This window comes from Lithohypha guttulata, assembly GCF_036872675.1.
Source record: "Lithohypha guttulata strain CCFEE 5908 chromosome Unknown scaffold_1, whole genome shotgun sequence".
Lineage (NCBI taxonomy): Eukaryota > Fungi > Ascomycota > Eurotiomycetes > Chaetothyriales > Trichomeriaceae > Lithohypha > Lithohypha guttulata.
In genome coordinates, this window is record NW_027042750.1 from 5,624,296 (window position 1) to 5,651,261 (window position 26,966).

Consider the following 26,966-nt stretch of genomic DNA (forward strand, 5'->3'; position numbering starts at 1 on the left):
GCGAGGCAAAAATCGTGAGGCACGATGTCCGTCGTACATACAATGCCTCAATACAAGACTAGTCTATCACGTTGCAATAGACATCATCTGACTGTAACCCAATACCTCAGTCCTTGAGCAACATTTCTTCCTCCTCGTCGTTGTCGTCCAACACTGTTGAATTCAGATCCCCCGACAACTTCCTTGTCACTGGCGGTGAACTCGAAACTGGCTCACCTTGGGTCAGTTGAGATGATGGTAGGAACCCACCAAGATTGGCTGGTGGGGCTGAAGTTTGAGCCCGGTCGCTCTTTGATCTATCTTCCATCGATACCTCATCTTCATCTTCACTATCAGCAACCTCGTCAATTGTCCGTTTTAAGGGGCGGTTTGTTAGTGCTAAATTCTCCCTAGAGGAGGACACGTCTGCCGTGTCCTCGGGCATCCGTAGGCCCTGATCCACTGGCTCTCCAGCATCCTGTAACTCGAGATTGCCAACAGCTTCCTCTTGGTCTTGCTGAGAGGTGGATGAAGACCTGGGCGCAACATCCTTGACTTGTATGGTGGTTGGAGGCTCATCTACTGCTTGTAGGCGACTCTGCCAGTGGTTAGCCTCGATGTATTATGACATGAACTCGATCAACATACCTTTGATATGACGAATCGGACACCTGTAGTGACTACCTCCTTACCTGCTATTCTCTCCACCTCGGCGACTCGAAGTGGCCATTGTCGACGCTTTCTCTGTTTCTTCGCTTCTTCGTGGCTCAAATTCGACCAATCGATGGTCGGCCAGAAGTCCCGGTATATCGCAATTCTTGTGCTAACATTTTCACTCCAATGCTGTGTACTAAGAGCCGACCTCAAAATGGCGTCCTTAGTTCCGTTTTGTCGACTGGCACTGGCTTTGTTGAGGACAACGACAGCTATATTTCGAGAAGCTGCTAGACGTGCTAGGCCTGCGGAGATGGAGTTCAGCATGGCTGCGCGACGTCCGGCAATTGACTTGGCGATGATCTCATCTCGAGATAGAGTGCTACCGTTTGCCGCAGACGATGAGGCAAGCTTGTCGTTTTGTGGGAGACCAGTCAATACAATGCTGGAGAAGTCATCAACGACCAGTAGACTGGTAGTTACGGACGGGAAATCCTGTGATGGATGAAGCACCCTGCCAAGCAGATGTGAGAGGCTGGAAATACAGGCGTATTCGAACTTGGGTTGAAGAGATGCAGCTTCGCCTGCAGTCACTTGGTTCAATAGGACAGCTCGATCTTCACCTGCATCGGAGCACGACAGTAGATGATTGAGACGAGACAGAGGCACTTTCGCAGCAGTGTCGATCCATGTCACGCCTCCGTCCTTTACTAAGACGTTTGCGACGAGTTGAAGTGCAAATTGTGTTTTACCACTGCCGGGTGGTCCGTAGACTTCGGTCAATGTGCCCTTTGGTATCCCTCCATATTCAGCAAATCCATGACCAAAAGCGCCGAGGGTGTTGTCCAGGGCTCGAAGATGTGTTGATATCGGCTTGTGCTTTTCGATAGTGTCAAGCAGATCCTGTGCGCCACTCAACGTTGGTAATCGATGTGTGGATGGCGATGGTTGAGAGAAGTTGTGGTAATCCTCAGAAGCAAGGCCGTCCATCCTCATCCTCATCCTCGAGCAAAAGTGCGAAAGTGACAAACTTCATAGATCGACTATTGTGCTTGCGACGCGTCATGTTGATCACGAGCGGTGGACCACTTCATCACAATATAAGTTGTCTGTGACAATCGACTGTGTTCATCTGTGTCAGGAGCTGTAGCTCGTCTGCTTGTGCAAGCGTTGTCTTGAGAAACCTTGTAACATGCGATTCACCGGCGATCGAGAGCACCGAAATCAAGCAGGCACGCCGCAGATGGAGGCGTGGAAGAATGCTCACATCGTGCTGGATCGCGTAATGCCGGTTTTGAGACTGACAAACATGGTTACGCCGGCATTTTTCATTCTTCTACGCCAGAAGCCATGCTACGACGCGCTGCGTTTTCTGCATTCTGTCCTGTTTATTCAACCAGTGTGCCGCTTGTGTTCTCACGATCTGAGCATTAATGAGGAGCTAAGGTCAGTGTAGCTGTCGCCGACATTCATGTCCCATTTGTACCAGTAAGCCAACCTGTTGCGAATTTTATCATGATGCATCCGCAAAGACGCCACGAAGACGGCTGAGCAGAGGTGCACCCACAGCCGGCATACTCATAGTTTCTATTCTGTTTGTCCTACTGTTCGTCTCGAAGAGCTTTCATGCATATTCAGAACCAACCGAAGCGTCGTCGTACTGGGAAAATTGTGCATCCTATATGTAGGCAAAGATTGTTCTACGATTGACTTTGGACAGCAGCTAGTCAACGTTGGTTGGGACACTCTGAGACATTGTCGAGTCAAGCTAGCAAAGCACAACTATCATTCTGATGTGCTTCTGCAGCCCAAGTGATACCCAGAGTACCTCCATTGGCCTGAAGCTTGCCCCAGTATAGGGACCAGTAGGCAGAATCACGACGGAAGATTCTGTGAACGTTATCGAAGACCAACAACCATTCATACGTAGAATGATGATGGATGTGGCTGCCAGATGTGAGAGGGCGAGTTCAGAAGACCTATTCTCGAAGCGAGCCACGACGATCGCTAATCTCGTCCACCACTGCGCTGCCGTCTGCTTCACGCGGTTGCAGATCTCCTGGAACTGATCGAGATGCAACCGACAAGGCTGTTTGCCAACCCAGGTCCTGCGAGCTCTGATGCAATTCTGCATGTGGAATGAAAGTAGGGTTCGACTCAGGAATGCGCACCTATGCTCGACTTTGGAAAAGAAATGTTAATAGCACATAGTTGCCGGCTCAACAAGCTCATTCACAAACTGCTGCGGCAGCTGATCTGAGCCATGACACGTCTCCGCCTCAAGATATCTGATGCTCATCTAACCCAGAAGGAGATTCATCGGCCGCCGCATGCATGTGTGGCGTCAAGATAGAAGACTCTGGCCAACCATCGTTCTGCACACAAGCATTATCACGTTTGAACGCGACTTTTCATTCGTTGGTCAACACTCTCTTATCTCGAAACTCATCCTGCTCTATCGTGTCCACGCGACCAGATCGAGGTCCCAGGTCTTCAATCCTCAACCCGCCTAAGCTGTAGGCCCTCTCCGCGATCCATGTGTCTGTAGTACTTCAAGCAGCTTGCTGTAATTGGGGTTTGCCGTGGCTCTTCATTCGGCTGGAAGCCGCCGATCCAAAAGATTGATTCGCTGGACAAAGTTGTCGGAACGAGTCATTGCCATTTCGGAGGCTTCGCTATCAGTTCAGATGGATTAGAGATGCAAATTCTAGCGACGATACGAGTAGGCTCAGATAGATCGTGATATATCTGTGATCTCACCGTGCTTCGTTCACGGAACTTCTTCAACAACAGGCCACGCTTCTACAGTATAAGAACGCTACCTGCGGCTCACCTTGTTTAAATCGTTAACGTGCTTCAGCAGTGCCTATAGTTAACGAAACCTGTCCTTGACTTTGGTTTCTCCTGAACGACAGCAATCGAAAATTATGGGTGGTGACCAGTATGTTGCCCCAGACCGTATTGGTCCCAGTATGGAACCTCCTCAGCGTCCGTTCATGGACAGGTTGAAGGAGAAGCCAGGAAGGATTGTCAAAAACCTGACGACAAAGGAAGGTCTTATCGGCGACTACGACTATGGCTTCCTATTCAGACCCAACCTGCCTTTTATGAAGAAATCTCGCAAAGCCGCACCATTCTTCGCACTCAACGAAAAGATGCCGCTACTTCTAGGAATGCTACTCGGTTTTCAACACGCCTTGGCTATGTTGGCTGGTGTCATTACTCCTCCAATCATCCTTTCGGGCACTGGCGGTGCGAACCTTACAGGACAGTCCGCTTACTTGGTCTCGACATCATTGATTGTGTGCGGCATTCTTTCTTCCATCCAGATCACGCGCTTCCATATCTACAAGTCTAGATACTACATCGGCACTGGTCTAATCTCGGTGGTGGGAACGTCGTTTGCAACCATTCCTGTCGCTCAGGGAGGATTGGCACAGATGTATGCCAATGGATTTTGCCCGCTGGATGCTGCTGGCAATAAGCTGCCTTGTCCACGAGGTTACGGTGCTATCCTTGGAACAGGCGCGCTCTGTGCATTACTCGAAATCGGTCTCTCATTCGCTCCGGCCAAAGTCCTCAGGAAATTCTTTCCACCCTTAGTCACCGGTCCCACCGTCATGCTCATCGGTGTTCACCTCATCGAGACAGGTTTCTTGAACTGGGCAGGTGGTAGCGGCGCTTGCTCGAGTAGGCCAACCACAGGAATGTTTCAACTTTGTCCAAACAATAATGCACCAATGGCAGCACCGTGGGGCAGCGCACAATTCGTTGGGCTTGGCTTTCTGGTCTTCATAACTATCATTATCACCGAAAGGTTTGGAGCTCCGATCATGAAGTCTTGCGCTGTCGTTGTCGGTCTATTCGTTGGATGCGTTGTTGCTGCAGCTTGTGGTTACTTCTCTGATGCCGGGATCAAAACTGCACCGGCTGCGTCGTTCATCTGGGTTCATACATTCCCACTCACAGTTTACGCGCCAATGATTCTCCCTTTCATGGCGGTGTATCTGGTCCTGATGATGGAGGCTATTGGTGATATCACCGCTACCTGTGATGTATCGAGGCTGGAGGTCGAGGGCAAGCTCTTCGACTCTCGAATTCAGGGTGGTGTACTTGCCGACGGTTTTAACGGCATGTTGGCCTGTCTTGCCACAATTACACCGATGTCGACCTTTGCGCAGAACAATGGTGTCATTGCCTTGACCAGGTGCGCCAACCGCAAGGCTGGCTACTTCTGCTGCTTCTTCTTGATCATCTCTGGCGTATTTGCCAAATTTGCGGCAGCTCTAGTCGCTATTCCAGGTCCAGTGCTCGGTGGCATGACAACTTTCCTGTTCAGCGCCGTTGCTGTGTCTGGTATCCGTATCATCTCGACTGTACCATTCACTCGACGCAATCGATTCATTCTGACAGCTTCTCTAGCTCTCGGTTACGGTGCAACCTTGGTCCCTTCATGGTTTCACTACGTTTTCACCTATGAAGGCGACAACAGAGGCTTGTTGGGTCTGATGCAAGCCATTGAGCTTGTGTGCGAGTCTGGCTTCGCTGTCACAGCGTTCGTCTCACTCCTCCTCAACCTTGCCTTGCCAGAGGAGGTCGATGATGAGGTAGTGGATATCACTGCTGATAACACGGATGCTCTGAAGGATGAGCAGGAATGGGAGCAAATCAGACGCCCATCACAAATGAGAAAGTCGGCGGGAAGCTCTAGTTTGGATGGCAAGGATATCACCGAGGCGAAAGTGTAGATAGTTAGATTGGGATGTGCTGATATATCAGCCTTGGCACAGTGGAAAGTCTAAGCCTCAACGGAAATACAATGATTCATCTATCTATATCAGAATATCCTTATGGTGGTGACGGGATTTGTTGGTCATTCCTGGTAATCATCCGGCTTCTTATTCCTTGACGTGATTCACAGAGTACCGCATGATGTATTCTTGCACTGGCAGTGTTTTGAAAGCAAAAGCCATCATCTCATATAGAGAATTCAGATCAAGCCAAGCGTGACCCCCACACTCAGGTCACATGATGTCCGCGCCAGGCACGATTCCGGGCATTCGGACTGTCTCTTGGACACCGGGACAAGCCGCCGATCGTTCCCTTGCATGCCCTGGAGGCTACTTCTACTCGTGCATTTGAGCCTAATACGCCCCGGAATCCACGCCAGCTTCGAGCTGATCCATCGATGATCAACTGACTCGATGCTAGCACTCGAGTGGTAGCTTTCTTCTTGCGAACCTCAAAGGATCGTGCTTTCTTGTCTTGTACTGATCATCTCTCGCATATGTAACTTGCTCATCCTCGTTCTGTCGCAGTCCGACGTCAACAGGCCCTCACACCCATTCATATAGAATGCATCTTCTGCCTCGGCCTCTCCAGCTGCCTGTCCCTTCCCCTCAACATTCTTTACTGATTCCTGCCAACGTACTGGAGACAATGCTTGATTGACCGTTTGACTGCGACCTCTTGTGAGATATTCCAAGACTCGAATTTGAAAAGTGAATGCAACAGACCAAGACTTTTGTCACCTAGTCGGCCGTCTTGACCTCTCACGAAAGCTCTAGCCTGGGAAGGTCACACCCGAGACTGCAAGAGCTGGAAAACTACCCGAAAAGCACAAATACCCGGCTGGAGGAACGACTTGCTCAGGAAGTGGGTAGAAAAGCTACAGAAACTTTACTGGTGCACTGTATTGTGGACCTACAAGTGCATGACCGCTATTGGATGTGGTCATGGTCTTTGGCTGGTGCTTTGGCGGCAGTAACATGGAAGAGCCACAGTCAGAGTACGATGAGCTTCCATACGGCCTAAAATGGCGGATGCACTTTGGAAAGCTGGAGCAAGATCCACATACGGGCAACGACATTATGCGACTGAGCAACAATAGACTAGTGCAGACACATTGCGAAAGTACAGAATACCAGGCTCTCAGGCTCGTGGACAAACACACCTCTATACCGGCATATCGAGTCATCGCAGTCTACAACAGACCCGAAGGAAAAGTGGTGGAATATGAGGGAATACCTGGCACTTCTCTGGACACATGTTGGAAAGATCTATCTATAGACAAGAAGCGGCGCATTATTTCAGATCTAGGACGCTTTACTGACCAGCTCAGAAAGATTACAGCCCCGAAACACTTTGTCATAGGAGATTCGACCATGGGCGCTGCCAGAGACACCCGCTTCGGCCCAGGCATGGTCGGTCCATTCTACACCCTGGACGCCTTCCATGACTTCCTTCGCCGCGGCCACAGGCCCCAAGAATTTCGCGGTGACTACGTCGAAAAAGTTCACGAACATCGACCCAAATCCGACAAACCCTACGAGCTCAAATTTTCACATGCAAACCTCAGTCCACGCAACATCCTTATCGACGATTCAGGCCGGGTATGCGCCTTGATAGGATGGGAGTCTGCTGGCTGGTATCCAGAATACTGGGAATACGTTCAGATGTGTCAGAACATCGACCCCAACAGCTTGGCTTCAGAAGAGTGGCTGAGCATGATGAAAGGAGTCATGACCAAGTATGATGAAGAACTCGAATGCGATCGTGCTTTGCGCACACGTTTCAGATCAGAAGACTATGCCAGGCCAAGAAGTGTCCGACCAATGAGTCCCAGTCCGAGCGTCCTTGCCGATGAACAACGGGAAACCGACGATAAGAACACGGAGAACACAAGTGGTTGAGTTTCACAGTTGCTCAATCTTTCGAGTCTCATGGAATAAGCGAATGACGCATTCGAGTCACGATAGAACACCCACCTGAAAAGAACAGCACCCTGCCGGCACGAAACAAGGCCGAAACTTGCGCCAAGATACTCCGCCGTCCTCGCACAGCGCATAGTCAGGAGCCCCCACGACGGGTGCCAAGAGGAATCTGCTGAAGATCAACGATAACGGAATGCTTGGCACAATTGATCTTCACAGACTACGACTTAGCGGTCGATCATTATACAGTTCGACCTATTTCGAGATTCGTGGTGAGGCATTCGATGACCTGCAAAACCCCAGCTGCATGTCTTCTCAACCTGTTAAATGGCAGATTGCCTGAGAGCAAATCGCCGCAACGTCCTGATCAAGCATCTAGCGACACTGTCGATACGCTGAAGGGATTTCAACGAACATGCGATGAAGCTTGTTGTTGTCTTGACCCATTTCTGCAATACGTACACTTTCTCCGTTTTCAATTCTTGCATAGCGCTGGCGTTCAAGGACTTTGGAAACCATTTTGTATCTTTGCCAACCGTGTTGGAGCAAACACGATACCAACGTTGTCCGAAACATGTAACAATTCGTGCAAATGCGTAACATCTCGCGTCGAGGGGAGAGATGGCGGGCTTAATTGACAGGCAAGTCTCAATTTCATACAAGCATTATAGAACTTCAAGAACTACCTACTTGTCTGATGAGATCCAAAGCAGATATTGACTGCTCATTTAACCAGTTATTATGCATGCTGAGACCCCTCTTCATGCTAATCCTCATAACTCACGATGCGTCTGAATAGACACCAACTCAGTTTGGAAGATTGTGCTAATTAGGACATCCTGAAGCTACGGTGAACCGGCAAGGCATACACGGAAGCTTGGTGCATACCAGAGTAGACAACTACGGAGCACCGTAGGAGTCACATCTTTCACATAGCACTTTCCTTACAAACACAAGATGATTGTCTCAATATATCTGCGACTTCAAGGAGATTATGCTCTTACTCCTATATCTTCCTCTTTCGCTGTCTCTACGAAGTTGGACTAATGGACTCAGTGATCTGACGGCCGGAAGCAGTGCGAAGAGCTTCTCGAGATATTCAGCCGTTGCAATCGCTCCAACGAAACCGTGCCCTAGATGTTACATGTTTAGTCTACTGTTATGCACTCAATCATCCATCCCCTTACAGTGTTGAGCTAGCCTATGAAAGTTTATAGTGCAACATTGTGACCACTACCATGGTTGGTACATCTGCTAGAATCGCGGTCTTTCTTGCCTTTACTCGATCAATGACCAGCCCGACACTCCGACCACCAGTCGAATTCTTACATAGGCACTTATAGAGGCGAGGCGCATGGCTCTCTAGTCATTCTGTAGAATCAGAGCTGCGAGCCGTATTTCACAGTATGGGAGATAAGTGACTCTTGAGACCGAGGCATGATGAATTGGGAAAATGATTACACTTTCGCTTGTGGAAGGACGTAAGCGAGACTACTCCAGGCGAGGTCATGCAGGATTCCACTGATTACTCCACCTTCGCTTTCCTCTACAGAATTTCCTCTTCATTCCAAAGACTATCAGTGACTTTGAGTCAGGATAGCCTTCTTCGATGCCACAGCAGCTTTTCTAATAGTGCCTGGCGTCTTTATGCTGGCAAGCCACATCCGTGGTTTCGGTCAAATTACTGCTCCAAGTCCCAACTCGGAGCCTAGACTCTCCCATTTCCTTGGTTCCCCGTCGAAGTGCCTGTCTGTTGACTTCGTGTTCGGCAGCTGAAGTACGTGTGAGAAGATGACTGGGCCAAAGCACTGCTGTAGCATGACTAGAACTTTTAGCATACGACTTCATCGAAGAGTGAGTCGTCTTCTTCGACACTGTATGGTAACGAGTGCATCATACTCAACCAGTAGCCAAAATGAACAATTTATCGACCCTGGCTGAAACAATTAGTTCCTCTGTAGCATCTATAACCGCATTCCTGGACCAGGAGCATGGCAGCTCTGGCTCAAACTCGACGCCTCATCAAAGGGTTGGGCCCACCGATATAGCTACACATGCGCCAGATGCTATCAAGAAAGCGAGAAGAGCATTGCTCGAAGCCGCCGTGGCCATACAATACCTAGTAATGGCTCCGACAGAGTACCATCAACAGATGTCAATTCAGGCATGCGGCCCACCTTTATGAGAGGGACTCTTTGCTAAAGTACCGACAGAATCAGCACATCGCGTGTGCTCGCTGGTTGTGCCATTTCAACATACCGTCGCTCATACCTGATGATGGTGGCATTGGCTACCGTGATATCGCTGAAAAGGCCCACGTACCTGAGTATCAGTTGCGTAAAGTCTGCCGCATGGCAATGACGAGTGGCCTGTTTCGAGAGCTCGATAATCACACTCTTGAGCATACAGCCATTTCCAAGGATCTTCGTCAAGGGTCGCCGTTCCTGCACGCGATGACTTTCCTGACAGAGACAGCTTCGATTACTGCCAACAAGATGGTCGATATGACCAAGCAGTACGGTTCGTCCTCCGCCCAGAATCACACGGCCTTCAATATCGCTTTCGATACTGACCTACCTTTCTATGCTTACTCCAGTAAAGACCCAAAACTCAGTACTCAGCTGGCAGGTTCGATGAAGTTCTTCGGGGTTGGTGGAGAACTCCATCTCAAGCATCTTGTCAATGGCTATGATTGGGAGAGCTTGGGTGATGCAAAAGTCGTCGATGTGAGTTTCCAATGTTACATCTGCGTATGCGGCAATATTGACTGCAACTTCAGGTCGGTGGTTCACAAGGTCATGCCAGCATCGCCTTGGCATCCACGTTTCCAAACCTATCCTTCATTGTTCAAGACCTACCAGAAGTCATTGATCGAGCCAAGAAATCCCGAACGACGAGCCCACCGGACCCAGCCGTTGCTTCCCGTGTCTCATTCGAAGTGCACAACTTCTTTCAACCACAACCACCATCGTCTCATAGCGCAGATGTCTTCCTTGCACGGCTTGTCCTCAATAACTGGCATGACAATGAAGCTGCGTCCATTCTATGCAACCTCGTGTCGGTCATGAAACCTAGTGCTAGAATCGTAATCATGTCTGCAGTGCTTCCAGATCCAGGCGCAGTAAACCTGCGCGAGGAAGCAATCGAGAGGACTAGGGATATGTTCATGATGCAAGCCATGAACGGAACAGAGCGAGGACTTTTGGAGTGGAAGGATCTTTTCAAGCAAACAGATCAGAGGCTAATCCTGAAGAGGATGACAAAACCTGAGGGAAGCAATTTGAGCGTGCTTGAGGTTGTCCTGGGGGAGGAGACCTGACATGTCAAAGTCAGGGCGTCGAATGCCGTTCTAGGCTTCAGCTTGAAACATGAAGCACTCAGACCCTACAATCTCCCGATATTCGAGCTCCCATTTCGCTCAAGCAATTCGGTATAGAGTTGCTGATGGAAAATGAGTTCCGGATATGTCATGTTAGCAAGTGCTTGTGCACCGATCCGCAAGTTATGCCTTCACAGTCTCGAAGCTCTGCTGGGTAAGCTATCCAGGCCACGTAAAGCGTATTTTGCCTCGAGCATGGACTCTAGTAACGACTCCCTCATCTGATGTAGTCAATCATATTTTGTAGTCACACCCAGCTTGTTCCCCGGCTTGTCGGCGATTTGTCTCGACATCTACGTCTCACGACTGATGAATACACGTTTACGAGAGGAAATATCGATGACGTTTTCACACCCCGACCCCGGAGGGGAAATAGTGCTAATGAATACTGGCCCTTATTCCGCCAGGAGAAGCGATCAGTACCGGCAGAAATTAGTCAATATTCTCACACTTTGGCGAAGTATCATTTTCTGTGAAAGGAAGAACTCTGACAGCATTGTGAATACTGTTGCGAGAACAGGAGGAGAAGGTAGCAAGATCTTGGCAATCAGCGTTTGGAGTTTTAGTAGATGCTGTTTCGATTGAGCAGCACAATCACTATTCCTGTTTTCACGAAACATCAAGTACTTGGAGCATCTCGGCATTCAGCCAGCATACGATCTATCCAAAGACGAGCAATCACACATCCAATCCAGAAAGCTAGATTTCAGCACACAATGTCTTCAAAGCCGTCATTCACTAATGAATATGCCCTCGGTGAAGCTACGCGCCCACACGATAAGCCTCGTGTCCTTGTCACAGGCGGTTCAGGCAAGCTCGGCCGTGCAACCGTAGCGCACCTCTCAGAGACCTACGAGGTCATCTCTGTGGATACTCGTCGCCCACCAGGTATTAGTGAGGATGGCAAGTCCGGTCTCGGTGGTGCATATCGACTCGTCGAGATCGATCTCGAGGATATGGGAGCTGTTCTAGAGGCCTTCCACAGCTGTGACATGGGTTACAGAGGCTTGGATGCGGTCGTGCATCTTGCTGCGATCCCGAGTCCAGGGCAGACAAACTCAAGTCGACAGTTTCGAGTCAACACTATGAGCACGTATAATGTGCTTGAGGCGTGTCGAAAGCTAGGGATCAAGAACATCGTGCTGGCGAGCAGTGAGACGTTGATTGGAATTCCGTATGATCCGCACATGCCGGATTATCTGCCGATTGATGAGAGTATTCCAAGACATCCTGAAAGTGCGTATAGTTTGAGCAAATTGGTGGGTGAAGTGGTTGCAGAAGAGTACTGTAGATGGGATCCGAGTACGAAGATTGTGAGCTTGAGATTCAGTAACGTTATGCTGCCGGCTGAGTATGGTAACTTCGAGAGCTGGCAGGATGATCCTAAGGCGAGATATTGGAATTGCTGGGGCTATATTGGTAAGTCGTGTATCATATACTCGATTCCTCGGATGCTGACTTGTTGACAGATGCGCGTGATGGCGCTCAATCAGTTGGGTTGGCTTTGAAAAAGGACTATACTGGCCATCATCAGTATCTCATAGCTGCTGCTGACACGTGTATGCGCACTTCGAACGACGAGCTCGTCAAGCAATGCTTTCCAGGTGTGAAGTATACTGCGACGAAGGGACAAAACGACACGTTGCTGTCCATTGACAAGGCGCGTAAAGAGCTTGGTTTCGACCCCAAGCATACCTGGCAGCAAGAAGCGAAGAAGCTGGGGGTGTGATTCGTGGAATTATGTACTTACCCCCATTGCATCATGGACAACGAAAAGAAACCACACATTTGCCCTTGTCATAAACGATGCAACTCGAGGATTGTACACACTGAAGATAGATAACTGTTCGTAGCTGACTCTATACGACCTGCGCGAGAGTTTAGTCTCATGCTTAGTCAACGTCTTACATAAAAGTGGCAAGAAGGGACACTATCTCCTTGTCACTTTGACTCTCAAATCTCCACTTGCCACCATAACAGCACTCCCTGGCAACGTATCTCTCAACCCGGGAAATTTCGTGGTGTTTTTTCCTTTCTCGTCCACATATCCCAGTACCTCGAAGTTGAAAGTCAACAACATGATAGCTACACTTCCGAGAATTTCTTGCTTGGCAAAAACCCGACCTGGACAGATGGTCTTACCACCTCCAAACGGAAAGTACATGCCGGCGTAGGGAGAGGTGCTGAATACTGGCTTTTCGGACGAAGGTGACGTGGTAAGAAAGCGGTAAGCATAGAATTCGTCTGGTGGTGGTTGAGAGGGGCTTTGCCAGGTCTCAGGGTTGGTGTGACTGGGCCAGCTAGGTACCATAATCATTGAGCCAGCCTTGAGAAAGAGAGAGCGAGGTGAGTATTTCTCTATCTCTTGTTTCGAGTCAGCTGCAGACGAGTGGCTGAGAGGAAGGGTCATGTCACGTTCGACTTTGCGACTGACTAGAGTATCCACGTAGATGCGAAGGACTTCATGAAGAGTGCTGAGAAGGATAGGCTGGTTGGTAAGGATAGGGATATTGAGGCTGCCGTCTGCGTTCTGCGATTGGCGTACCTCGGACATAATGTGCTCGTACAAGGTGAGCTCGTCTTTCGCTTTCTTTTCTGGACGCATTGAATCAAGAATATGCATGAGCATCCAACCGGCTGCTGGGATGGCGTTGCTGCTGATGCCAAATAGCATGCCGAGATCCAAAGCAGCTCGTGCACGAACAGGTAGATTTTTCTTGCGATAAAAGATTTGGCGGGCACGGTTGATACGCGATCCATAGAGTGGTTCCCATGCTTGAGCCTCCGGATCAACGACTTCCTTGTTAATACTAGCGACTGCTTCGTGCCATCCCACAAGAGCCTCTACAGACCTGTTCCTGTTGGCGACTTGCTTCGAGACCATAAAATTGGGCAAGCCGAAGAACAAGCTCATCATATCCTGATCAAACTGAAAGAACAGTTCTTCCAGATTGGGAATGACCTCCAGAATCTTTTGACCCATGAGAGCCTTAGTCGATGCCTGGAACATGACAGCTCGCAGCCACTGAAACAAATTGACCTCGTTGCAGCCTTCCTGAAACATAGCAGAGACCTGCTGGCTGAGAGAGTCTATAAACTCTGCAGTCATCTCATTGACACGATCTGTCTTGAGCAGATACTCAACATTCGTCTTATCCTGCTCGACGTGAGCAGGGACCTCGCCAGGTTGCGGAAGAGTATGATGCTCGTAGACCATTTCCGACTCAGCTCTTGTAAGACCCAGCCCATTAGAGGTGACCTGTACATTGAGTTCATCTCTTCCCAGCTTCCTGTCCTTCAATATATACTCAACTGCTGGCGCATTGAATATGACAGCTGTCTGATTCCCACCCAATGTCATGCGAAACGTGCCTGCAGATCTGGGGTACCAGGAAAAGACCTCTGTCCAGAATTTATGCGGTTTCGTGGAGAGAAAGGAGAGAGCGTTTCCAACCCATGGTATAGCAATGGGAAGGTGAGGTGGGCGCAACTTGTTGCCATCGGTGGCATTCGTGAAGTGGGAAGAATCGCCGTGGAAACGGACGGTAGTGTAGATGTAGGTACCTGCGAAAAGTGAGAGTATTGCCAGGAGGCCTAGGAACAGCACATTCACTACCACAAAAGTGGTTGAAGAGTCAGGCAAAGCAGTCATTTCTTCGACAGAGGAGAAAAGAAAACCAAGAAGAAGAGAAGGAGGCAAACAGAAGCTCGCAGCACAGTTGACGAGCTCGCTTCACAAGTCTTCCCTGACTATATACTAGTAATTTCCTGATCTATTAGTTCGGCCACGGGTCGTTACAGATCACAACTACCTGGGGTCGAGCATGGGCAACTTGGTTGGAAGGCAGGCTTCGTGCAGGCTTGTCAATCCAGACTGGGGGCCTAATGTTTTATAATGTCTTGTTGTGAAGAATCATCCTTGCCAAAATCGCGGCTTCGCAGGCCAACTGGCGCTGGCTTGGCGCCAAGAGATAACGACAAGGTCAGTACCATTGACCAGAATGAGCGACTGAACGAGTGATCGTCAGCACCACCCCTCTTGGCTTGCCCGACATGCGAGACAGTGAGGCTTAACGCTGAGGTATGGCAACCACAATACAAAGGATTTTTGGGATTTGTTTCTGCTCTTTAACGACCAGGCGTCATTGGCGATGACTGCTGGCGTTCTTGTTTAATCTGTCAGAACTCAACTATACACGACGTCTAAGTATCGGACTATTCTTAGCTGACAAGTACGACGATACGGTACCAAAGAGGAAAACCGTCAACAAATGACTAGTTACTGATTCGTGGTCATGCGCCTACAAAAAACTTCGCTGACTCAACACCGATTCCTTCCATAAAGCGGACACTTACTTGCTATCGCGAGTCCAGTAGTCGGCAATATACCCATCCATCATCTCCGTGTACTCAGACCCTGCTCCAGCCCAGCCTTTGATACCACCTTTCAAAATCACGCTCCTGATTCCATTGACCTTGTTATCCTCAAGCAGATCTCTGAACCAATTCGCTGCCCTTGTACCACGTCCTTGTGAGGAACCACAATACCAGATCACTAACGGAATCTTTGCGCCTTGACATATATTCAGCACGGTTGGAAGGCTGGAAAAGAGACTTTGCGCCGGAAGGTTAAGCGAGCCACGTACTGAACCTCCTTCGTGGTCGTTGCGGCGTAGGTCAACGACGAGGTAGTCGACGCCAGGCTTCTTTCCATTGTGCATGAGAGCGAGGAGGTCTTCAGCGTTTATTGAGTCTGGTGGGCTAGGACGTGGTTGAGGATAGGCCTCGTGCCATTCCGGTTTTGAGGCTGAGCTCATTTGATATTGCGATGTTGTGTTCGTTGTGTGAATTCAAGATGGTCAAGGTGAGTAGGCAACACACGGGGTATACGTGCTGATCAACGATTTAGGTTGGGATATCACCGCTGAGCTGGGAGCGACTTTAGACTTCATCTCGCCTTCTCCGAGAAAGTCTTGGCTTTGTCATGCCTCCAACGTGATTGGCTGTTCGTGTTTTCTCAGGGTTAGGAAAGCTTCCTCAGTGATGGCGAGCCAGCCAGCAACGAGCACTATATTGTGCTTCGAGCGATATATTAAGCCCTTCTGTTCGTCCCTATCCTCCGTGTCACTCATACGCAACACGAATATTCGTCCTAGATCCAGGCACAGTATCTTAGCTTTCATTTCAACCTGGATTCAATGTCTAACAACTCGAGTATGGACTACAAGCAGCATGTAATCACAGCTCCAGGAGGCCCGATCTATCATGATCTGGAGAAACACGATATTGGAGAGTCCAAGAGCAACGCGAAGCAATCAGTATATCGTGGCCTTGGTTGGCTTGACAGATTACTGGTTCTCTGGATTCTGCTGGCTATCATAATCGGCATTCTTCTAGGAAATTTCGTCGACGAAATCGGACCAGCTCTGCAGAGGGGCAAATTTGTGAATGTCTCCATTCCTATTGGTAAGTCGTGACTTATGCCCTGAGCAGTCGCAAATTCAACTACTGACTTGCGCAGCTGTGGGTCTCCTTGTCATGATGTATCCCATCTTGTGCAAGGTGAAATACGAAACCCTACACTTAGCCTTTCAACATAGAGAAATATGGATCCAGCTTGGTTTCAGCGTATTTATGAATTGGGTCGTCGCTCCGCTCTTGATGGTAAGTTTAACACAAGCCTGGGTCGATGGACAGAGACTAATTGATTACGCAGCTCGGTCTGGCATGGGCTTTCCTGCCAGATAAACAAGGGTTGCGCAACGGCCTGATTTTCGTCGGTTTGGCTCGCTGCATTGCGATGGTCTTGATATGGACGGGCCTTGCTGGCGGCGATGAACAATACTGCGCCATTCTAGTGGCTGTCAACTCAATCCTGCAGATGGTTCTGTACGCTCCGCTGGCAATCCTGTACGTCAACGTCATCAGCAGAGGCGGAGCCACACCAGTCTCGTACACGACAGTAGCTACGAGCGTAGGTGTCTTTCTCGGCATCCCTCTCGGCGTAGCAATCTTGACGAGATTCGTCCTCCGTGCAATCAATGCCAGATGGTACGAAGAGACGTTCCTCAAGTGGCTGGCTCCATGGTCGCTAATTGGACTTCTTTACACTATACTTGTTCTGTTTGCATCTCAAGGTCGTCAAGTCGTTCACCAGATTGTATCGGTTGTTCGAGTTGGTGCACCACTTCTCGTTTACTTCGCCATCATTTTCTTCTTCACGTTGCTGGTGACGAAGAGGCTCGGGTTTGGGTACAAGCTTTCGGCCACACAAAGCTTCACTGCTGCAAGCAACAACTTTGAGCTTGCCATCGCGGTAGCAGTGGCAACTTTTGGCGCAAACAGCGACGAGGCATTAGCGACAACTGTTGGCCCGTTGATTGAAGTTCCCGTTCTAGTTGCGTTAGTGTACCTAGTAAAGTGGCTAGCACCCAGGTGGGGATGGAAGGACTAAACAGGATAGATAGAAGAATAGAGTACATGCGATTCGAGCTGTTTCGCTAGTGCCTAAGTTTCACTCATGATCTCTAGCAGGCGCACGTTGTCAATGTTGCATGACCTCGTCGATGTGCAACCAAGCTCGACCCGCAACTCGTCGTTCTCGTTGTAGGATCGTAGGCCGGACAATATCTCTGCAGCTTTTTCGCAAGACATAGAGACTGTATGGTCTATCCCGCGATTGACAGAGGAAGTTTGTACGCCAGGAACAGACGCAGAGTTATCTTGGATGGTCGTGGTCTGGTCGGAAGTGTCTGTCTCGGACTGCTTCGCGCAATGAGACGCAACTTCGCCACAGTAGTATGGACTAGGCATTCGTCCATTGATTTCAGATCCAACCTGACGATCTGAGCCACATATGGTTACCTGCGGTGTTTTTGATATAGGATATACACGTGCAAGAATTTCGATATCTTGAAAATGATCCGGCGATTTTGACTCCCAGGTCGTGGTCGGAACCGTTGCAGAAGATTTGTGATTTACAACGACACGTTGGCGCCTTCTTTGAATCAACGTAGCAATAGACTCATCACTAAATCCCAGTTCCTCTTTGAGGTAGTCACGGAGAATAGTGTTTTCGTTTACTACGACTCGGGCAGCATTTTGTACCTCACGCGTAGCTTCGATTCGTGCCTGCTGACATTGGCGAACTCTCTCCTCTAGTTCCTGAACACGTTCTTGACGTCTACGCCGAAAATTTCTCTGATTCAATCGATTTCGTTCTGTTTGCTCGTGTATCTTATCGCCACTCTTCTTGGCAGTGAGAGTATCTTGACCAGCAGTCATCGATGTAATAGGTGACAAACTGAGTTGACACATAACTCAAAACGAGGTGTATTATATGAGGACAGCCAAGGAAAAAGTGCATGATGTGTCTCTACAGAGGACTGCAATGGAAGATGTCTACCACTCTATGCCTTCCTGTACATCGTCTTCGCTAGGTTGCCAAGCTCCGGTTGTGCAGATATGCAGGCAATAAGCACGAATCATGTGATCTGATGTAGTTCCTAGCGGGAAGGTGCAGAGCTCCCCACTTGCGCCTGCCGCAGCTATTGCTTATGTGACGCAAATGTTGGCAGACAAGGTTTTTGCATGATCACAGGACAGCTGCTTGTGATAGTCTGTTGTTAGAAGACCTCAACAATTGCACGGTAATCGTTGAAATTCCGCATTCCAGTCTATCAGAACAGGATCACGCCTGTTTTATTGTACCTGGTACTTCCACGTTCACTCCGAAGCGCCACGTCAATCAGCAAACCACAAAGATGCCTGCACAAGATTGTACGCATACACTGACCACATCCTGCCTATAACTAACTCGAGGCATAGACAATCCTTTCGCGAAACGCGAGCAGTTCGGAAGAACGAATCTCATCGTCTATAAGGTCTTGACCATCGTCAGTTGGCTGTTCGTTGTGATTACTGGAGCTTACTACACCTTCAACAAGCCTCACGAGCATCGCCATCACCACATCAACCACACGATTTGGGGTCAGAACGATCATCGACGTACTTCCTTCAGTCTCAACTCAGTGGTAATCAGCATCTACTGGGTTGTGACTCTCGTCCTACAAGCTCACTATGTTCGATATCTTTGGGATGCCGACGAGAGTTACAAAACCAGTGCCGCCAATGTCGGCAGCCACTTCATCCTCGTAAGTAGCAGGAAAAGGTCAATCTGAAAAGAGGCGCTGACAAGCCTATAGCACAATACGCTGACCTTTGGCTTCATTATGCTCTGGGTCCGCGGCCACTTCTGGCTAGGTGAGATTCTGCTCGCTATCAACCTCTTCAACCTCGTTCTCCTCTACTTCAGGCATTCGTCCTACCCACGATTGATCCATATTCCTATCGTCTCGGCTCCGCTTGCTTGGACATACGTGGCTATGCTATGGGATGGCGCAGCCGCAGTCAATGCGCACAACCTGCCGGCCCGAGTCGCAGGCAATATTATTATTTGGGGTCTCCTAGCGATTGGTGGCTTCTATCTGCTCGTTTTCAAGGATTACAGCATGGGCTTTGAACTTGCTATCCTTTCTCTCGGTAAGTCCGCTGAACGCCGTGTACGGGCGCTTGCTAATTCATTGTAGCCATTGCTCTGGGACAACTCGGTACCAAAGCTCTTGCCATTCAATGGGTCTTCGCATTTGTCATCATGGGCCTGCTGTTGATCGGATCGGTTGTAATTGCTGTGCCAAGTGTGATCGGACAGAGGAAAGAGGATTTGCCACAAGTTGTCGACGAGGATCGCGAAAGAGCTCCTCTGCTGGATGACCACTAAACACACTCGTCAGGCACTTACTTTGCTGCCAAATGCTCGGTTGGAGCAAGGACCACCACTCCTCGGGATGTGTCACGGTTGATGATAACAGATCAAAAGCGTCCGCCGAAGTCCTTGCGTTCTCTTTTCGGACTGGCGTTCTAGGTTCACATGTATCACAGTACATTGTGCGTGTAATAGCATCTGCACTGATTTCGAAGCAATTCATCTTCGGTCACTGAGTGGTTCTCTCTCAAAGTCATGGAAATCGTGTGTTTCAGCAATGCGACGATTCTCAAGAATGGGCTACTGTCGTTTGATATCAAGCACCAGAGCATCATATGTTTATCGTTGCTACTTATTTGTTGACAGCATTCAGCTCTGGCTGTAGTTTGCACAAGAGAATGGACGCCTGTTGAGTGCTTATCATTCTTTCTCTTAGCCGTCAAGCACTATAGCTAATCTCGCATGCACAACCTCAGGCACAGGTTGCGAAATCCGGTACGCCATCTGCGAGAGACACACCGCTACCGGTTGTCTCTTCGATTCCAGCTAATATTCATGCTGACCATGTTAGATTCCCAGGTTCTTTCCATCTCGGGACGTCCCATGATACTATGGAGAATCGCGTGTCTCGACTATTCAGTGCATGGAGCTGCTGGACACTAACATTTCCTGCTCTATCTATATATGTTCAGCATCCCACCTGTTCCTGGCCTTGTAGATACGATGCGACTGCAGATACGCTGGACATCAGTCGCAAAAGTGTCGGCTCATGCTGGCCAGGACACGGCTGTGTATGTCAGCAGCCAGAACTAAGGTACTTTCATACTTGAATTCCAACACGTCAGCAGCATGTACTGCCGATACACGGTGCAACTTGAAGGGGCATTATAAGTTGTAAGAGCAGATCTTTAAGGTAAGGTCTTACTCCCACTCGACGTCTTGAGGCTCATATTCAACGTCCAATAAGTGCTGAGCTACCGGAGATCTATCCGGGCCATGATGTTGATCACCTTGAGAGTTGATAGCAGAGGTGGCGGTTGATCCTTAGCACCTAGCACTGTAGCAGTACAAATTATTACCACCAGACGAAAAGTGCATCCATTGAAAATAGCTAGCTAACTGGCAAGCATGCAGAAACCTGAGTTGTATTGCATGGTTTTTCTGGGTTAGCTAAAAGCCCTCGACTGCTGTGAGATTCTTGGTTTCTCAAAATACCACAAACACAAAGGGTCGTCCTAAATACTCACACGTGCAGCTTTGAACATGGTATTCCTTTCGCGGAATTCTCGAAGTAGTAGAGACATGTCGTTCGATGTTCTGTATGCTGTAAGTTTGTGTTGAACTTGTTAAAGAAGGAGCGAGGTCAAACCTCAACAGCGTCACTTGCCGACCGCATTTTGTCCTCACGAGGTAGCCACGCAACATCAGACATTCTCTCACTTCCCAACGAAGTTCTCGATCAGATGGAGCTTGAGGTTCTCGTCGGTCATCATACCTGTCTACCGTACGAGGAATGTAGGATCGATTTTAGTCTCCGTGGCGTATGCTTCGATCTGCAGACGTTGCACAGACGTATGTTGTACCAGAAAATTCGCTGGACCCTTCTCACTATACCCAGGCAATGGACACCTCACCTACAGATATCTGATCTCCATAATGCGCGGTCCTGGTATTCGAAGCTGATCGACCCAATGACCACCGTGTGTACTGGTCGCTGCTTCACAGATATCATCGCGTTGATGTGGTGCCAATTGTTCGATATTATGTCCCTCTGTCCTGGCAGGCGATGAAGCCGATCTGGAGAGTGAGCGTGTCAGATTCTGGCTTAGACTGTTCGAATGGCATGACCCTTTCTGAGACTGATTTGGTGAGAGTGAAGAATGTCTTGAACTGCTGGCAAGTTCAGAAGCAGTCTGTCCAGAGTCTCGAGTTGACGACAATGAGTCCTGCAGGCTACGTTGGCGTGCTCGTGGTCTATGGAGCTCTCGCAAAGTGCAAAACCGCGGGTCTTGGTAAGCATCGCTTCTTTTACGTTGGCACGGAGCAGTTACGGGTAGTGAGCAAGAGCGTGTGCTCACCTTGGTGCGATTTGTCTAGGGTCCAGAGGTACACCATTGGAAGCCGCCAGCTGGTAGGATACATATACAAAAATTGCTAGTCTCTCCGGTTCACGAGTTTCAAACTGTCTCGAACACTCTTATTGGACTACTTGCAAGGCCGAAATTTAGATACTGAGAAGACGCCCATTCGTCTCCTGCATACGGGTACTTTGTGACTCGTCAAGCATCACGATTGCGAGACGAATTCTTTGGTAGCATTATCGTCTGCCTGATGCTCACCGCCACGTATTGTACTAACCATGGCCGGTTGTTAGCACTCTCTTTGTCTGCATTGCGTCGGGAGACTGCATGAAGTTGCATGTCGCAATTCTCTTGCCACGCCAGCGAAGTCCGAGGTAGCAAGCAAATCAGCCAAGCAGACACATTAAGCAAGTAGACTCATACATGGAGTTCAATATCCTTTCCTTTGAACTTTCTCCAAGTCATCTAGTAGACAGCTGCCCAAACTCATGTCTACCACATCCAACTCGAACAAACCAGCCCTGAAGACGTTGGACGAGTACTACGACTTCGCCATGAATGATTCTGCAAAGACGTGAGTCCCAACCACTAACTACTAATGTCGATATTGTGACTGACATACCCTTCTAGACGCAAAGGTCTTCTTTTCAAGCTCCCACATGGAACTCCAATGGGAGATCTTATATTCATCATCCACAGACGGACCTGAGACGAAGCCAAGGCGTGGGAGAAAGACAAGACCGCACCCTTAAAGCTTGAAGATTTGTCTAGCGACGCCAGGCTGATCATGAAGACTTTTCATGGTCCTGATGGCTGTATGGCTTCAGAAAGTGGCATTGCTCTGTCGGAAGCAGAACGTGGATGAGCGAATCAAGGAGATGCCCAAGGCGCAGATGAGTATCTTCATCAAGGCGGAGGGAAAGATGTATGCTATACCAAGAGTCGTGATGAACATGGTTGGGATGTGAGCTTGGGAACTAGATGATGGTCGAGGCAGAAGGTCGTGATCTTCGGTGAGCGTTGAATATCTGTGTGTCGCATTGAGGAAATCTTCGGCGCTGTAGAGGAACCGTGGTGACCGGTCACAGTCGTCCTCAACCTACCTTGTCACGTCCAGGTCGGCAGCGATGTCGGGGGCACCCCTGTAATCATGATGAAATATTCCGACACTTTTGCTGACCGAGACGTGCCTGTACATGAATTGTCTCGGCGCACTGACAATGAATGTCTTTGCGTCCAAGGATAGCAGGCTTTTTTTGTGCCGCCTTAGCGGATACACGCGTGCGTAAGCCTCAGAAACACACTTCGCGACTTGGGACTCTGGAAAGATGGTCCACTTCGCATTTTCTGTTCATCAGCATTCTACGTCATGTCAACACGAGTAAAAGTAAAACTCAAATCAGCAGATCCTGCTCGAAAGCCCGTCGTAGACCGAATCATTCTCATCTGGACACCACCACAATCAATCTGGTCCAGCAGGATACAGGTACGATGTATGGAAAGCGCGATGCGTAACACGGACAAGGCGCAGAAACTCGTGGCTGACGTCGACTACACGTACAAAGAGCGTGTGAAAACTTTCCGTTCATCTGCAGCTGCGCAGGATGCGGATGTTCTGAGAGAGTTCCGTAGCAGACAGCAAGAACTGTTTAAGACGTTTCGTGCGAGGTGTAGAGAGCAGCTGGCTGAGGATCCGGATTGGAAGAAATGGAACGAGCTTGTGCTGAGGGAGGTACGGATGCGAGCTAGACAGATGGCTCGGATGGAATTGGAGCTTGTAATTGATTGATCAATTGATTGAGTGAGTTGTGTGGTGGTTATCGTATGTGCATTTCTTGCTGCATTCGTTTGTAGGTGTTTCAATGTACATGCTGTCATACATCATCTTTCTGTCACCTTTCAACAAAAGCTGTCTGGAAGGCCTATGGACATTAATTTATACAGGAGCCACTCATCGCTCTAGAGAGGCCGCGAATTTCGTAGACGCAGAGACGATGACGACCCCTCACTGGAAGAATCGGACTCTTTGAGAACAAGGAGAGGTAGACATGAGATAGACGCTGGATGACATTTCCGCTGTCGCTTGGCTAACGCGTCTTAAGCTAGTGGCTAGGCTGGCTATACTAGCGCGACAGTCTCGTATCTTGGATCGCTGAACGTCAGAGAAAGTCGGTAGCGTACAAGACTTAATCAACAGCTTGACATTGGGACACCTCTGATTCAGGTTACTACGACGGCTTCATTTCCATTTGCCTCTCTGTACTGATTATGAGTCAGGAAAAGGAGGACGTCTGAAGTGGCTGCCTGATGTATCTCGAATTTCAGTGATGATTCATTACAGCTCATTATGTACTGCTGCTATAGCCCCTCATGCCGTCATGAACTAGTTTGGGAACAACTTTGTATCGCCCAAATCCTTCATGGCAGCAGCAAGTAGCTCATCCGTGTAGTCAGGATTGTTGTTGCGCGACCACGGAATAACACCACTGTTCTCTCGAAGCTCCTTGTCGAGGTGGTACAGCCCGTGACCGACCTGTTTGGAAATCCTGACGCATTGTTGCAGCAGATCTCCAAGGTCCTTGACATGTTTTGTTTCCTTCTTTAGGAATCGGGTTTCGAGGACGTCCTCAAGAGCATAATCCTCCTTAGAGTCTGCCATCTTGCAAAGACGTAGGAGATCTTCCAACAGCGCCTTCTCGTGATCTAGTGCTTCCTTTACTGGTCTGACTGGATCAACTGGATTGTCTGGGAATTCGGTGTTTGGCGCAGGAATGTCACTAGGGTTGGATCGACCTCCTCGCTGGATGAGGTAGCTCTCGAGCCACATGCCGTCGGCAAAGCATTCAGCAGCCGCACGCTTGAACAGCCTGGAAAACGATTAGGCTCTGAGTAGTCTGATTTGTTCATGTATACTCACTGAGCGAAGCCATGGAGGCCGACATTAGCACGACCACAATCCGCTCCCATCTTTCGGTAGAAGAACCAGGTCTTCCACTCGAGTGCGATATGTCCTCTGATCGACTATTCTGGGTTAGTTCTTGATGTTTGAAAGGATTTCACGTTTCACCTCATGAAGGTCATTGTCGGTGAAGGTACTTGTCTTCACATAGTCGTCGATATTGGCCTCAGTGTGCTCCCTAAGCGCCTGCTGTACCTGTTGGGTGTCTTTTCCTGATTGTTGGTCACCTGATGACATTTTTGCTGAGATGCTTGGATCGAGCTGAAGTTAGCAGGAGTTGTGCCGTGACGGGAGGCCAACAACGTTTATATACATCTAGGTACTTCTGTGCATTGTCGTGGTCATGAATTTGCTGCAAACGTCACTACATATGCGTCGACATGGAGCAAAGCCGTAAACTTGAATGTAGGACTTCGGACCACCCTGCTTTGGTTGTGTGGCTTGCACGTTGGGCCCTGACGGGTGTACAGCTTTCGATGCATCGAGGTATTGCCAAGCGTGAAATCTGGGGTAGTGGGGCCAGAAAGCTGATTGGCGGAAAGTCGGACATTGCATCCGATCCCTTCACGACAAAGTGAAATGTTGTCATGACAGGGTGAACGTGCTGTTTGTGAGCTCTCTGCCTCGACGATGCAGGTTCAACGGATAGATACCTGCAGGTACCTGAGCTCGATTCTTTCTCAGGTACATCCGCTGCGAATATGTGGCGCAGTTCAGTACAATCCAGACTGGGCCTGAAGCATCAGCCAAGCTGTACACCCCTCCCTGTGACCACGGTGAACGTCAGTCATGCTTGCTCACGCTCATAACAGGATTTGTTGTCGTTGGTGACTTCGTATTGTTTGGTGTACTGGTGATGTCACTGAGCCCTGCATAAGTCCTTTGACTGTCCAGACCTTTCTCGTTGTAACCCGCTCATGTACGTAGTCGATACTAGTGCAGTCGAGGCTTCATCGCTTTCAAGCTTCTGCGTCGTGAGAGATGGGCTCAATAGTATACAGTGACGAAGGAGTTGATCATCGAACTGTAGAACAATTGTCACCGAGGCTCGCCTGAACGCTGAATGTAATGATTAGTGCACCAGCAGAGTCGTTGATAGCTCCGTTGGGCACACGATCCTGTGAAGTTTGAGGTTCAGGCCTCCCATAGTAATCTGGACAAAATCACAGTAAGCAAAGCGATATGAGTCAGCGCCGGTTAATCAGTGAACTCGCTATCTGCGAATTTATCAGTGGGAGTTGACAGTCTCTTTACCGTGGAGAGTGTGCCTATAACATCTGGCAGCATTTATAGTATAGAAACCAGTTGTCTCTTGTCAATGGTCGACCACATCACAACGCGTAAATGGTCGAAGATTGTCAAAGTACTTTCGATGCGTTTCTTGTGGGGCGACCAGCTTCGGTGACTATCAGGGCAACCTACCGGTCTTGTCACATCACATCTGTCAATATCCCAGTGGAAAAACTTTTCCTCTGACCGTTGTCTAGTTCCGGACAGTAGAAGCAGAGCAAGCAGCAGAACTACGGTTTCTCGATCTCCGTAGAACTCTTGCCCGTGAAGAAGACTCCCCAATGTGAAGTCTAGTAATGATTGCGGTGGAAACGTGGCGGAGAGCTAAGCTTTTGTGGAAAGTGCAGAGCTGAAGATTCAGCACCGGGCAGGTTTCCCTCAAGTGGCCGGGTATTGTACTGTTCGTGTACACCTAATTACTACACTTGTTGGAGCCGGACAGCGGCAACTTGATACCTATGTACAGACAAATGAGTTTGTACAGGACTGTAGTACGGAGTTGAACAAATTCGACTTGCGTCTCCGGTTGCCCAACCTGAGCTGGGAGGTGGAAGGGTTATATATTGGGATACATCGGGCCAATTCGAGATTCCCGAGCATCTCGCAGCTTGTTGAATATAGGGATTGTGTTATCCTGAACAGGAACTGTTCTCCTCATAAACTCTGAATCCCGCGACCAAGCCTATCGTCGAAACGACCCGGGAAACTCGAAGCCAGTATCTCTTACACAAGTACCAGCAACGTCACTGAACACCTTGAAAACATGACGGTCTACGAAGTCTCGGACGCCTCCGAGTTCAAATACGACAACCTCGTCGTCGACCTCAACACCTTGGTTTTCATCCTGTTCTACGACTCAAACGGGGTCAGCAGTCAAGCAATCTTACAGTGGGTCGAAAATCTATCCAATTCCATGGATTGCGCCTCGGTACGATTCCATAAAAACGACGTTGTCGAGAGTGATGAACTTGCGGAGGAGTATCATATCAAGCATTTCCCAACATGCTTGTTCTTGAAGGGCGGGCAGGTAGTGGACAAGCTCCAGACGCCGAGGGACGAGGAAGTGGTAAAAGAGGCGGTTATGAAGAATCAGGCATAAGAGTGGGTGCGGTGTGACAATTAGAGAACGTGGATGATAAGGTCAACC

At 49.1% G+C, this 26,966-nt stretch overlaps 11 protein-coding genes across 11 annotated transcripts; 7 read left to right on the forward strand and 4 right to left on the reverse strand.

Moving 5' to 3' along the window:
* Positions 1 to 106: 106 nt before the first annotated feature.
* On the reverse strand, positions 107 to 1,623 carry LTR64_002071 (uncharacterized protein; the record flags this gene model as incomplete). The annotated part of the gene is made up of 2 exons (XM_064896445.1): positions 107 to 577; positions 628 to 1,623. The coding sequence occupies 2 exons, from the start codon at positions 1,621 to 1,623 to the stop codon at positions 107 to 109; spliced, it is 1,467 nt and encodes a 488-aa protein (XP_064759132.1).
* Positions 1,624 to 3,560: 1,937 nt separating this feature from the next.
* On the forward strand, positions 3,561 to 5,381 carry LTR64_002072 (uncharacterized protein; the record flags this gene model as incomplete). Its single annotated transcript, XM_064896446.1, has 1 exon — positions 3,561 to 5,381. The coding sequence occupies one exon, from the start codon at positions 3,561 to 3,563 to the stop codon at positions 5,379 to 5,381; it is 1,821 nt and encodes a 606-aa protein (XP_064759133.1).
* Positions 5,382 to 6,368: 987 nt separating this feature from the next.
* On the forward strand, positions 6,369 to 7,325 carry LTR64_002073 (uncharacterized protein; the record flags this gene model as incomplete). The annotated part of the gene is made up of 1 exon (XM_064896447.1): positions 6,369 to 7,325. The coding sequence occupies one exon, from the start codon at positions 6,369 to 6,371 to the stop codon at positions 7,323 to 7,325; it is 957 nt and encodes a 318-aa protein (XP_064759134.1).
* A 2,378-nt stretch (positions 7,326 to 9,703) lies between these two features.
* Positions 9,704 to 10,665, forward strand: LTR64_002074 (uncharacterized protein; the record flags this gene model as incomplete). The annotated part of the gene is made up of 2 exons (XM_064896448.1): positions 9,704 to 10,072; positions 10,126 to 10,665. 2 exons carry the CDS (start codon positions 9,704 to 9,706, stop codon positions 10,663 to 10,665), a joined length of 909 nt encoding a protein of 302 aa, XP_064759135.1.
* Positions 10,666 to 11,441: 776 nt separating this feature from the next.
* LTR64_002075 (uncharacterized protein) lies at positions 11,442 to 12,454 on the forward strand (the record flags this gene model as incomplete). The annotated part of the gene is made up of 2 exons (XM_064896449.1): positions 11,442 to 12,144; positions 12,195 to 12,454. The coding sequence occupies 2 exons, from the start codon at positions 11,442 to 11,444 to the stop codon at positions 12,452 to 12,454; spliced, it is 963 nt and encodes a 320-aa protein (XP_064759136.1).
* A 201-nt stretch (positions 12,455 to 12,655) lies between these two features.
* Positions 12,656 to 14,377, reverse strand: LTR64_002076 (uncharacterized protein; the record flags this gene model as incomplete). Its single annotated transcript, XM_064896450.1, has 1 exon — positions 12,656 to 14,377. The coding sequence occupies one exon, from the start codon at positions 14,375 to 14,377 to the stop codon at positions 12,656 to 12,658; it is 1,722 nt and encodes a 573-aa protein (XP_064759137.1).
* Positions 14,378 to 15,077: 700 nt separating this feature from the next.
* LTR64_002077 (uncharacterized protein) lies at positions 15,078 to 15,542 on the reverse strand (the record flags this gene model as incomplete). Its single annotated transcript, XM_064896451.1, has 1 exon — positions 15,078 to 15,542. One exon carries the CDS (start codon positions 15,540 to 15,542, stop codon positions 15,078 to 15,080), a length of 465 nt encoding a protein of 154 aa, XP_064759138.1.
* A 399-nt stretch (positions 15,543 to 15,941) lies between these two features.
* Positions 15,942 to 17,179, forward strand: ARR3_1 (arsenicals resistance; the record flags this gene model as incomplete). Its single annotated transcript, XM_064896452.1, has 3 exons — positions 15,942 to 16,191; positions 16,247 to 16,389; positions 16,442 to 17,179. The coding sequence occupies 3 exons, from the start codon at positions 15,942 to 15,944 to the stop codon at positions 17,177 to 17,179; spliced, it is 1,131 nt and encodes a 376-aa protein (XP_064759139.1).
* A 1,309-nt stretch (positions 17,180 to 18,488) lies between these two features.
* LTR64_002079 (uncharacterized protein) lies at positions 18,489 to 19,504 on the forward strand (the record flags this gene model as incomplete). Its single annotated transcript, XM_064896453.1, has 4 exons — positions 18,489 to 18,504; positions 18,553 to 18,878; positions 18,930 to 19,266; positions 19,314 to 19,504. 4 exons carry the CDS (start codon positions 18,489 to 18,491, stop codon positions 19,502 to 19,504), a joined length of 870 nt encoding a protein of 289 aa, XP_064759140.1.
* A 4,449-nt stretch (positions 19,505 to 23,953) lies between these two features.
* On the reverse strand, positions 23,954 to 24,766 carry LTR64_002080 (uncharacterized protein; the record flags this gene model as incomplete). The annotated part of the gene is made up of 3 exons (XM_064896454.1): positions 23,954 to 24,437; positions 24,488 to 24,591; positions 24,638 to 24,766. The coding sequence occupies 3 exons, from the start codon at positions 24,764 to 24,766 to the stop codon at positions 23,954 to 23,956; spliced, it is 717 nt and encodes a 238-aa protein (XP_064759141.1).
* A 1,816-nt stretch (positions 24,767 to 26,582) lies between these two features.
* LTR64_002081 (uncharacterized protein) lies at positions 26,583 to 26,918 on the forward strand (the record flags this gene model as incomplete). The annotated part of the gene is made up of 1 exon (XM_064896455.1): positions 26,583 to 26,918. One exon carries the CDS (start codon positions 26,583 to 26,585, stop codon positions 26,916 to 26,918), a length of 336 nt encoding a protein of 111 aa, XP_064759142.1.
* Between the last annotated feature and the right edge of the window lie 48 nt (positions 26,919 to 26,966).